Source organism: Cucurbita pepo, unplaced genomic scaffold (genome assembly GCF_002806865.2).
Source record: "Cucurbita pepo subsp. pepo cultivar mu-cu-16 unplaced genomic scaffold, ASM280686v2 Cp4.1_scaffold000360, whole genome shotgun sequence".
Lineage (NCBI taxonomy): Eukaryota > Viridiplantae > Streptophyta > Magnoliopsida > Cucurbitales > Cucurbitaceae > Cucurbita > Cucurbita pepo.
In genome coordinates, this window is record NW_019646597.1 from 24,717 (window position 1) to 37,272 (window position 12,556).

Sequence of the window (12,556 nt, forward strand, 5' to 3'; positions counted from 1 at the left end):
ATATATATATATATATATATATATATATATATATATATATAAATTAATAAAAATATTTATATTTTCAAAACTTTTAATAATACTTTTAAACTTAATATATATATATACTTTTAGTGTTAGTATTTTATATAAAAAATATCATTTTTTTTTAGTTCAAAAAATACATTTACCATTATTACTCTGTTTTAAAAATATCCATAAAAATTTACAAATAGCATTAACATTCTTTTATATTTATATAAAAAAAATTAAAAGCTCTTACGGTCGATATATAGTTCTAAGGGTAAAAATATATTTTATTATTTTTTAAATGAAAAATATTAATGAATATTTTGAAAATTGAATGATATTATTGAAATACTTTTGAAAATTAATCAATATTTTTAGACCATTTTTAAAGTTTAAGGATGTTTTTTAAACAAAAGTATTAACTATTTTCTCCACTAACTCATGTAAATATTATTAAAAGTTTATTTTTTAGATTTTTTTTTTTAACTTTAAATGCATTTTTATTAATTTAGTCAAATTTTAAATAAATTTTCTCTTAAATTATTTTATTGATAAAAATTTCATTATTTTAGTAGTATTGTTTAAAAAATAAATTATTATAAAATTTAAAATATAGAGAATAAATTTACCTATTAAAATTAAAGAAAATTTGAATTTATTTTGCCTCCAAAACAAAATTTATTTGGCTAAATATATATATATATATATATATAAAGTTTAATTGAAAACTCTCAAATTTGTAAGCTGAGAAAGAAAATTGGAAGATTCCCTTGACGTGAAGGATTAGGGTGGCAATAAAATCCGAATACCACGCCTCTCCTTCTCCACTTTTTGCTCCGAAGCTTTGCTTTTATTTTCTGTTTGTTCTTGTTTGCAAATTCGTTGTTCATGACTCTCCTTCAGACTGTTTGGTAGTTTTTGCACTCTTGCGTAATTGAACGTGTAGGATTGTTTGATTCGTTTTTCGAGTTTTCCACCACTCTTAAAGCCTCCCCAGTTGCTCATGATCAGAATTTTCTGAGGAGCGGACTGTGATTTGTTGTGAGAGATGATGAAGTTTGCTGGATGTTCTGTTTCAGCTTCTTTGTCTCCCGTCCAGTCTTTCATTCAGAAGAGCCATCCTAGGCTGTCATCCAGTATATTGCAAAAGAATTTGTATAAACCAAGTAGTTGGTTTTCTGGTAATCAGATACTTCAGCAAAGTCCAGAAGCAGAAATGGTTGCTGGACGTTATTCCCCTCCTTGGTTTAGGTGAGTTTTCCGCATCATATAAATGTTGTTATTGTCATCATTTGTGTTCCTTGAGCGTTTATATCTGATGACCTTGATTGACTTTTATTTACTTTCTCAGTGTTGCTCCTATGATGGATTGCACTGACAATCACTACAGAACTCTTGCTCGTTTAATATCAAAGCACGCATGGCTGTACAGCGAGATGCTTGCTGCTGAAACAATTGTTTACCAAAAAGATAATCTTGTAAGTTTGCGGCAGAACAGAATCCTTGGACAATAATTAATTTATCAACGTTGTCTACAAATTTACTAAGTAGTGTTGCTTTTATTTATTAACAATCATTTTTAGAGGCAGATGCAATTTCCTTGATTTTCCATTATTTACTTGAGGTTTTTTAAATTGTGTAACACGTTGGGTTAGTTATCAATTATTTGTGATAACCCTCCCCTCACCCTTGCAAGCGCATTGCTTCCATGTGAATGGGTCGGGTTAGTGAATAATCAATTGTTCCCTCTTTCCCCACTCTTATGAGAAGCTTTTCCTCCAGTTGCCTTAACAAAACTTCCTGGCCCTGAATCCTTCAACATCCCACAGCTTTCACGTGTGATAGTCTGAGTTGGACCATGGTTTTCTCTCATTTTACCAACATTTGGTCAGCAATAGTGACGGTGTGGTGGTCTTTTAAAATTATGGGATGCTCTAATCAGATTGAACATTTTAACAGTAGACTACTATTTTTTTTACCTTTCATTGTGTGAATCAGCTTAGTTTCCAAATTAGCTTGACCTCATATCCTGTTTGTTTCATTATCAGCCAAGTTGGACTTCACTGTTGACTAATTTATGATCGGTAAGAGTGAAGAATTATTGGGTGTTTTATTTTTCTCAAAGAAGAGTTGCCACTTACCATCTTATTGCTACCTTTGTAACTTGCATATTTTATCTGGTTGGTGTTGGAGGCACGTGACAATTTCCCTATCTTTTCATGATCAAACTTGAGATGCATATGATATGCTTCAACAGTCTATGTTTTGACCATTTTTTCATGTAATCTTTCTTTATTTCGTACAGGACAGATTTTTAGCATTTTCTCCAGACCAGCATCCTATTGTCCTGCAAATTGGAGGAAACAATTTGAATAACATTGCAAAAGCTGTTGAACTTGCCAATCCTTACGGCTATGATGAAATTAATTTGAAGTGAGTATTTTACTTATCTTCTTCATATTTTTCCAGTTTTAGTTTCTACAATAGATTCTTATCTCTATAATTTTTGGAAACTATTTTTCAGCTGTGGATGTCCAAGTCCAAAGGTGGCTGGACATGGGTGCTTCGGTGCTCGCCTTATGCTGGATCCTAAGGTTTCTGGCTGTATACTGGTTATATTTTGATTTCAGTCATCTTGCCCATTTTGTTTTCTTCAGCTATGTGTCTAACTTATGCTTGTCATGATGACAAGGAAAGTTTGTTGGTGAAGCTATGTCAGTAATTGCTGCCAACACTGACGCCCCTGTAAGCGTGAAATGTCGAATTGGCGTCGATGACCATGATTCATATAATGAACTTTGTAAGGTTTCTAGTCTTTTTTCTCTGATTAGAAAGCACTGACTACTACTTCTTTGTTTAGATAAACATAGTGATGTTGTAAGGTTAGTTTTGCCATTTTATGATTAGCATCTTTATTTATTTCCCCTGTGGAGCATCATCACAATAATTGACTGTTTGATATTTTGTGTCCTTTCCTGTCTGAATATCTTTCTTGTGCTTAAAGGTGGCTTTGATTACACATTGAAGTGAATGAACTGGTAACATTATAAGTTATAGATATGACCTCAAAGGGAATGCTATCTCATTAGGAACTCTTAATATAATCTTTGAGAGTGAAAGTTATCTGTCTTGGAGCAGCTTTTGTTAAGCTCCTTAGGCTGTGATTCCTTGTTCCTTTATTTATTTATTATTATTATTTTTTTTACTTTTTCACCCTATGAGTAAGAAATCTAGTTTGTTTTTTAAAAAAGAAAAAGAAAAGGAAGAAGACTTTTACCACCCACAACTTCATTTTTTTTCCATTTCATGAAAGACTAACTTTTTATACTTGGTAGAGAAAAACATATGAAGGCAAAGAAAAACTTCTTTGGAGAAACTCCTTTGGTATACAGTCATAAACCATCTTAGATCCTGAATTGTGCTAGGTCAACTCAAGCACAGGATATCTAATTTATTCTTGGTGTTTGAAATTTGAAGTTTTCAGCATATATATTGTCATTATGTGCTAACAATTTCAAGAGGCCCTGAGGTTTTGAATATTCTTTCTGAAAAGCCATTCTAGTTTCTTGTTACATTATTATGTGCCTTCTTAGTTGCTGATTTCTCCTCTCACGTCCACTTTCTTTTGTTTCAGGTGATTTTATTTACAAAGTTTCTTCTTTGTCGCCAACTAAGCATTTCATAATCCATTCCCGCAAGGCACTGCTCAATGGTATTAGCCCAGCTGAAAATCGAAATATTCCTCCTTTGAAGTATGGGTTCTCAAGAACATTCTATCAGCTTAAAGAGAGCTTGTTGTTTTTTGTTAAAGTATTTTAACAAAGACCATATAATATTTTTAACTATCTGTAAAATAATGACTAAGAACAGACTTTCATGCTCTATAATACTGACGTGGTCACAGATATGAATATTTCTATGCACTGATGCGCGACTTTCCAGACTTGAGATTCACAATAAATGGGGGCATTAACACTGTTGATGAGGTGAGTTTTTCTGCTCATCTGTAAATGGACCTAATGTATCAGAAATTGGATTTACCCAAACTAGAAAAGCATACTAATAGATATTGAAATCACGGCAAAATAGGGGCTAGCCTAGTAGATTATATAGCTTTTTACATGACGTGGTCTCCACTGATGCAACAAAGGCATAGTGGAAACATTCATATTTTTCTATGTCTTGCATTGCATTATCATTTTGCAATGACCAATTTACACGGTTTATTGACCCAAAACTCGTTTATTGGGAGTTGCTTTCCATGGAATGAAAGTTCCTTGTGGTAAATTGGCAGCATACGTTAATGTTTATTTACTTTAAATGTGATAAATTGCTTTCCATGGAGTGAGAGTTCCATGCATTATCATAAATTAATGTTCATTTATTTTAAATGTGTTCACACAGGTTAATGCTGCTCTCAGGCTCGGAGCTCATGGTGTAATGGTGGGTCGAGCTGCTTACCAAAAGTATGTTATGCACATTTTGGAAATTACCATCTTTTCCCTCTTTCGTTTGCTTGTATCACAAATAAGTATAGGCAACTTCTCGCATTCTTCTCAAGGTATAAGATAATTCTATAGTCACAGCTAGCTCCAACCATTACCAGTATAAGAGAACCTGAAGTTTGAGCGACAATTGGGTTCCATGTTTAAAAATTAGAATTCTCCTATAATATCTGATTATATCTGTCTGTGGAGGCCGGTTTAAGGTGATGTTATTATAGTGAAAAATAAAAGTGCTAGAACTTATGGCATCATAGAGTGTTCTTTTTATTTTTTAAATATAGACATTTTAAATATATTTATTTAACTTATTAAAATTGAAGTTAAGTGTGATGTTATTAGTTGGGTTAAGTATTTATTTGTATTTTCCAACAATATCTTGGTATGAACATTAAGTATTTATTCTATCAGAGTTGGTTATGTCTTTCCTTAATTTTAACTATGGCTGTTATACTTCATAGCCCTTGGCGTACTTTAGGACATGTAGACACTGCAATTTATGGTGCGCCTAGCAGTGGTATAACCCGTCGTCAGGTACAATATTAAAGTTGGCTGTGAAATGTATCCTTCTGCTTGAAAGTTCACTATTATCTCATTTAGCTGTAAACTTTTCCATCTCCTAGGTCCTTGAACAATATCAAGTTTATGGGGATTCTGTTTTGGGTACATATGGAAATAAACCAAATATTCGTGATGTTGTGAAGGTAAGATCTTATTGGTGGTTTACAGCCTTTTTGTTAATTTTTTTTAAACCACAATTTTTGTCTCCTATGTTTTCAGTTGGTCTTGTTTCTTTTATATGCCACATATTTCTTAACTATATTTTTTCGATTGTGGGTTGGGGTTCTGAACATTTTTATGGGGTTGGGTTTAATTTAACTCTACTTATTTTCAGTAATTTTAAATGTGTGACATGAACTCTGTATTCTTCCCTCACTATCTTGTGCCATATGTGGGATTAGGGAGACCGAGCGCTATTAAGGGAGTAGGACTTATGATTATTAAGGTGTTGGAATAGCATTTGTGCACTAGTTAGACCGTGTGGATTCCATGGTCAAATATTTGCACTGTATAATGTTATTATTGCATTTTGGATCTCTAGGTTGGGCGTAAATGCATGATGAGTCCCACTAGATTGATTAAACTGAGGTCCCTTTAAGGTTATTTCCATTATTGCATTTTTGTAACTTGGAGCCCTCCCTGATTACTGCCAATTGGAGGAAACTCTGTATTTCCGTGGGTTAGCCATTTCATACATCAACGATGGCTGAGCATGCTGAATTATCGTCTTCTCTTGCTTCTACATCTTCGTTTCACTGATAATTTTTGTCCTTTTATTGCCTTATACCAATCTAGGACCTCTTTTATCCGTCATGTCTTATAAGTTGCTATTTTTTTTTTTCTTAATCAATACTGATTGGAATCTAGCAAAACGCACCCCCACCCCCATACAATACCTGGTGTGGTCATTTTACATTTCTCCTTTATCTGCTTCTGCAGCCGTTGCTTCACCTTTTTTATACAGATCCTGGAAATGGTCCATGGAAGCGTAAAGCTGATTTTGCTTTTCAGCATTGCAAGGTATAAAAATATGCTGGAAGAGAATAGGTTCAACTTAATATCGTTTCGTAGATTTCGATGGAATGCATGGCGTATTTTTCCTCTGCTTCCTTTCAACAGTTTCATAGGATTTTTTATTTTGATTTTAGTTTTACAAAAATTTGGAAATTCAAATCGGATATTCAAATTTCATGTTTCTATCACCGAGATTTTTCACTGCCATTGTTATCGAGGTTGTCTGTCCATCAAGTATCCCTACCTTGCAAATGCTTGGCTGCATAGCTTCTAAGTGAACTGCTATTGAACCTTGTAGACCATCAAATCATTTTTCGAGGAAACACTTGTGGCCATTCCAGATTATATATTGGATGCTCCTGTAGCAGAACCTCCATCAGGACGTGAAGATCTTTTTGCCAATACGCTTAGATTGATGCCTCCTCCATACGAGGACAGAGAGCAAAAGGTAGTATTAGAAGCTTAATTTTGTAACATTATTTAAACCATGTATAACATAACAATCTTTGAAAACATTCTTCACTTATTCTTTGCATATTTATTGTGGGTAATCAAAGAAATTGCCCTTGTAAACTGCTCATTCATCTTCAAAATCCGTTGCAACTAGAGTAGAATTGGCTGCCTGTTCTTCCTTCTGATTCTAGTCCATGGATGATGCTGTAAGCTAGTTGCTGATCCATCTTTTGGGGGAAGAAAGTATATTTTTTTGCTCCCTTAGGTTACATATCAATATTAATAATGCTTATAATGGTTTGTGGTAGGTGGTGAGAAATCAAACTTAAAATCTCAAAAGTAGCCTGAGCATCATGATTGCTGTGCTGTGACAATACATGACCATTACAATTGTTCTTACAAGCAATAATTACTTGGATCACAGAATGAAATTGCTTGGAGGAAGAAATACAACATATGGAAAAAGAAAATGCATTATATATATGTGTATAGAAGTGTAAAATGAGACGACTCGAACATAGTTCAATGGGCGAGGCAATACTGGTATTGCCTTTTCGTAGGTTCGAATACTATGGTACTATAATACTATAAAAGGAAAGATTTAGTGTTAAATGCATATACATAGTTCAACAAAAGGACAGCTACGGAAGCAGGTCAAAGGCTTCCTCGTAATCGAGACGAGTCAAGCCTTTAGGGATATTTTTGTAGAAATCTTCACGAACAACCGCCCTTTTTTACTAAAGTGTTCCAACTTATGAGGAGCACTGTGGATAAACTTTCCATCTATTTTTCAACCTAACATTCTCACAGGAAGCTGTAGCAACATCATCTCCTTGTCTAACTAGATGAACTCCAAGCATGGAAATGTCTTGACAAGGGGAGCTTTTGCTGCAATCAAATCTTATGGCATCATCAGAAGCACTTGTTCCTCTAATGTTCTTGTACACCACATTGCTTACTTTCACTGCTGAATTCTGCATCCATGAGAGCAACAAAAACCTAAATAACTCCTGTGCTTTTGTTTTCTAGGTATCTATATAGTTCAGTTCAAAGCAGATCAAAGATTTCGGCCCCAATTTTTTACCTGTTGTGGGCATGACTTTTCTTCTTTATCACAGTAATTCTGGTCTATAATTATTGGATTGCTCACATTGTTCATGACAACGTTTTGAAACATGATGTTTTTAGCATATCCAGAACCTCCCTGTGCACATATCCCATTCATTATCAAAATTTGAAAGGCAACCAAAATCAAATGAAAATATTCGAAATAGAAAGTTTAGGTGTTATAATACAAGGGATGAAATTTCTCCTTTCAATTATAAAAATTAATTATTAATAAAAAAAAATTCCATAAACAAACGGGTAAAACATGGTACTAATAGATAGTGTATTTTTGAACTTTTAAAAAATTTGATGGATATTAACGAGACTTTCTAAAGTTTAAGGACATTTTTGAAACAAAGTACCAATGATTTTCATCTAAAACGGATAAATTTTGAAACTTTTTAAAACGTTTTAAGAATATCATTGAAATATAGTTTGTTTTTTCCGTACACCAACTGAATTAACTTTGTTATGTTATTCTTTACTCTATTTAATTGGTTTGAACACATGCTTTTAACTTTGACAAATAGCATTGAACTACACCCACTAAACAAGTAATGGACGCATCAGTGACACCAAACAAACAGCCATTGGTGTTCAAATCACCCTCAGCGTTCAAGTGGAGGTAGGAAAAGCTAGAATTCCTGTACTTTTAATGATACATGTGGAGCAAATGGTTATCTCCATAGGACACGCCCACCCATTCCTATTGGGTTAGGGCGAAATCCCACACTTTCTTATAAGGATGCGTAAACTTTTCGTTAATAGACGTGCTTTAAAATCATGAGACAAAACGAACAATATCTGCTAGCAGTGGGTTTGGGCTATTATAAATGGTATCAAAGCCAGACACCGAATAGTGTACTAGCGAGGATGCTGACTCCCAATGAAGGTAGATTGTGAGATCCCACATGAGTTGGAGAGAGAGGAACCACGCATTTCTTATAAGGATGAGAAAACCTCTCCCTAGCAAATACGTTTTAAAACCGAAAAGTTGACGGCGATACAAATTGTAGGCTTCACGTACCTGCCAAGTCTTTATTCTCACCCCATTGCTTGTTCCTGATATCAATGCTCTATCTACTCTTATATTTGAAACCTCAGCTTCTGAGTTTCCAGCTCCTAAGCTTCCAATGCTGAAATGCAAACAAAAAACCAAACCAAAAACATTCAAAACATGAGACAAAAACATCATTAAACACTACAAAAAATGCTTCAAATTCAGCTGAATGAATACCTAATTCCATGTCCTGGCCCACAAGTGATATCCATTGCTCTAACATTTCTTGACCCACTTACAATAGAAATGCAGTCATCCCCTTTGAAAAAAAAAAAAAAAAAAAAAAATTCAAATCAACTGTAATGGCCCAGACCCACCGCTAACAGATATTGTTCTTTTTTAGCCTTTCCTTTCGGACTTTCCCTCAAGGCTTTAAAACGCGTCTGCTAGAGAAAGGTTTCCACACTCTTATAAATGGTGTTTCGTTCTCCTCCCCAACCAACGTGGGATATCACATCAACAAAATATAGAATTTGTTTCATTTTCTTTGAATCGACCAACTTTTTTTCACCTGTTCCAATGACACAATTCCTTATTATAACATTTTGAGTTTCCGTGACGTGAATTCCATCCGTGTTGGGACTATTCTCCGGGGCGACGACCCGAAGATTCAAAGCTTGGACATTGGTGCATTTCTGAAATGTCAGATGCATTTGCTGTGCATTTTCTAGTTTCAGGTTAGCCACAACCAAGTTGATGCATTGGTAGAAAGTTACAGCCTGCACAAACGAAAACCAGATGAACATTTTCGATTAAACGACGTCGAAAACGCTTTCGAAGATCATAAGGATAGCGACGAACCGTCGGTGCTCCCCTGCAAGGCTGCAAAAGAATCCAAGAGAAAAACAATCATAAGCTAATGATATTGATAATATGAGACATAGTTGTTTAAAGTAGTGATGGATTTACAAGTTCTTTGTTCACTTTGCAAGAGTTTTGCCACCATTTTTTGCCATTTCCATTGATGATACCATTGCCTTCTACAACAAAGTTGTCGACGCCTTCGAATTTAAGCCAATGTCGTCGATCGTCATCGTAATCCGACATTCTTGGAGAAGCTTTGATCATTCCATCGATCTAACAATGAGAAGAACAAAGAAATGAACACAAAATTTTCCAAAAATATGATATTGAAAATTATGCTTATACTCTCACCTTTAGTGTCAAAGGAGATCTACAAGGACCTGAAAAAGTTATTGGCTTAAGATAATATGTCCTGCCTTTAGGCACCAAAATCATTGCCTTACTAGAAGAACAAGCCTCCTTCCAAGCTAGCTCAAATGCCTAAAACATGCATTCATGAACACTGAGTAACCAAACGAAACAAAAACTAAGGCGTAACGGCCTGAAAAGGACAATATCTGTTAGCGATGAGCTTAAGCTTGGGCTGTTCAATGGGGTGTACCTTACTGTCATCTTGTCCATTTCCCTTAGCTCCAAAATCAACCACATTCACGATCTTTGGCGAACCCGAAAGCGAGCTTACTCGATCCTGCCTCGTCATCGAGCCGTAAAAACCCGTGTTCCATCTGGGTTTTGGATAATGACCATAAATTTGATCATGATATTGAGAAACAGGAAGTGGGTACACATGGAAACTGCCAAAACAGAGAGAAAACAGGGGAAATGACATGAAAAAGATGAGGAAATGGGTTGGTTGATGCATTTTCTTAATGTTTTTTCTTCACTTTCTACACAAAAAGTGTGAAAAAGAAGAACACTTATGCAATATTGGGATCCGTTTTGAAGTTAAACTCCAAATTTAAGTATATATAGAGAGCTGAAAACCAAACTTTATTGACTTGGAAAAGGCATTTTGATTAGAAAATGCTTGTTATGGGTGGATTGAATAGCACTATGAACAGAGAAATGGAAGGAAGAACAACAAATCCGGCAGTCAAAAACTCTTGATTTTCATATTGAAACACAAACTGAAGCATATTGCTGCTTCACCAAACTCTTCTTCCCACCATTTTCGGTCCACGATGGCTTTAGTTTTTGTGTTCAAATCAAAGCCGCTGGTTTCAAAATCAAAGGCTGTGATTCAAAACTGTGTTTATGAGTTCTTTGCTATGAACAGTTTGTTTTTGTTCATCATTTGTTCATCATTTGTTCATCTGGGTTCTTAGAAATAGCTGAAATTGTTCCAAATGTTCATAAAATTTGGATATTTCTGCTTAAAAATTTTGAACCCTTTTTGTTTTTTTGTGTTTTTTTAAAGTGAAAAGGGTTTGAAAAAGATGTATTTTGTTCTACATGAAAAGATTAGTGTTGGTTTGAATGAGATTTGGAAAGTTAATCAATTAAATAATCTCTATTTATTTTCTATATAATCATCATTATTTATTTTCATAATACTTCTTTATTACTGCGGTTCGAGACAGAGATTTCTCGTAATGTTGTGGCGATCCGATTCTCTGCATGAAATTTTTTTTATCAACGGAGTTTCTAAAAATTCAAATTTCATTATTTGTCCAATACGGAGATAGAAATTAAAAATAATAAAATAAAGAAAAAATACAACTGGGCTCCTTCGAAAGTTTGGATTGTGTCGTTAAGCTCGAACCCTCTTGATTGAATTGATGGTTAGATTTGAATTTACCGACTATACATACATTTTTATTTAATTATTTATTCTCCAACCACTCTTCAAAATAATTTTTAACGAGAATAAGATTTGAAAATAAATAAATAAATGTTTTTTTAATTAACATTTTATTTTTATTAAAAACAAAAATTTGAATAAATAATTCAAATAACTGGAGCCAACGGAACCCAGAAATTTTATGGTTGGGTTGGGTTCATCGTTCGTTGAAAATATTTACAATTCGAACAATTAAATTCGATCTTAAAAAACGTCTAATCCAACTTGACCTACGAACACGTTCGAGAGAACCAGGGTAGAAGGATGAGATTGGGAAGATTATATTGCACTTAGGTTTGAATTGGTGAAAAGTTGAGGACTTTTCCATTAACCATCAAAACTATCAACCAAACCTTTCTTCATTTTTGAGACAAATCTTAATCATCAAATTTTATTTGGTCAACATTAATTGTTTTAATACTCTAAATATCTTTTACCATCTACACTTTTTAGGTACATTTTTTTTTAATTTTTTATATTTATATATTTACGATGTTGTCATGCATACATCGTAACAGATTGCAAATGTAAGCAATTTCATATTATCGACTCGTGATTAGTTGAAAGAATAAAACTACTGTTAATGCTTATGATGATACCATCTTATAAGGATTTGTTCTAAATAATACAAATCACAGGGGTGTTACAAGATTTAATGACTCGAAAAAATTCGATCAACCCAATTCAAATCGAGCTGAATTGAGTTTAAATAAATGAAAATTTTATAGATTGAGTTAGTTTACGTGTTGTATTGAAACTAGATTAAGTTGAATTTAAAATTTACTGTTAATTTTAAAATATAAATTCTTCTCCCGAATAAAAAGTTATATTGAGTTGGGTTGGAGAGAATTTATAACTCGAATAATTGAGTAAGAGCGATGAAGGCTTTGTTTTTGGTTTAGTTTCCATTTGATTGAAAAGACTTAACATTCTCATCCACTTCTTGCGGAGCAAATTTGGAGCATTTTCAATCTCAAATATTGACTTTATGAAACTTCCTTTCTAAATATATAAATCAATTTTGTTTAATGAAGCTTATGATATGCAATCGATAATAATAGATAGGTCTTTCTATTTTTTAAAAAATTATTGTTAATATAAATGATATTATGTGTTGAATGAAAGTCCCACATCGGCTAATTTAGGGAATAATCATTGGTTTATAATCAAGGAATACTATTTCCATTGGTGTGAGGCCATTTGGGA

At 33.6% G+C, this 12,556-nt stretch overlaps 2 protein-coding genes across 3 annotated transcripts; one reads left to right on the top strand and one right to left on the bottom strand.

The window, feature by feature from the left end:
* The first annotated feature begins 855 nt into the window (after positions 1–855).
* Positions 856–7,098, top strand: LOC111785077 (tRNA-dihydrouridine(20/20a) synthase-like). Of its 2 annotated transcripts, none has more exons than XM_023665554.1 (13): positions 856–1,260; positions 1,361–1,487; positions 2,315–2,442; positions 2,534–2,603; positions 2,707–2,809; positions 3,644–3,761; positions 3,914–3,995; positions 4,414–4,475; positions 4,973–5,045; positions 5,135–5,215; positions 6,012–6,092; positions 6,385–6,534; positions 6,848–7,098. In XM_023665554.1, the coding sequence occupies exons 1-13, from the start codon at positions 1,058–1,060 to the stop codon at positions 6,866–6,868; spliced, it is 1,299 nt and encodes a 432-aa protein (XP_023521322.1). In that variant the 5' UTR covers positions 856–1,057; the 3' UTR covers positions 6,869–7,098. The 2 variants fall into 2 exon arrangements, with proteins under 2 accessions (XP_023521322.1, XP_023521321.1); XM_023665553.1 differs by lacking the exon at positions 6,848–7,098 and adding an exon at positions 6,731–6,769.
* Positions 7,099–7,183: 85 nt separating this feature from the next.
* On the bottom strand, positions 7,184–10,372 carry LOC111785078 (polygalacturonase-like). Its single transcript, XM_023665555.1, has 9 exons — positions 10,112–10,372; positions 9,862–9,990; positions 9,616–9,783; positions 9,508–9,528; positions 9,218–9,425; positions 8,884–8,965; positions 8,674–8,782; positions 7,624–7,743; positions 7,184–7,513 (listed from the first exon to the last, which is right to left on the bottom strand). Exons 1-9 carry the CDS (start codon positions 10,370–10,372, stop codon positions 7,292–7,294), a joined length of 1,320 nt encoding a protein of 439 aa, XP_023521323.1. The 3' UTR covers positions 7,184–7,291.
* Positions 10,373–12,556: the final 2,184 nt, after the last annotated feature.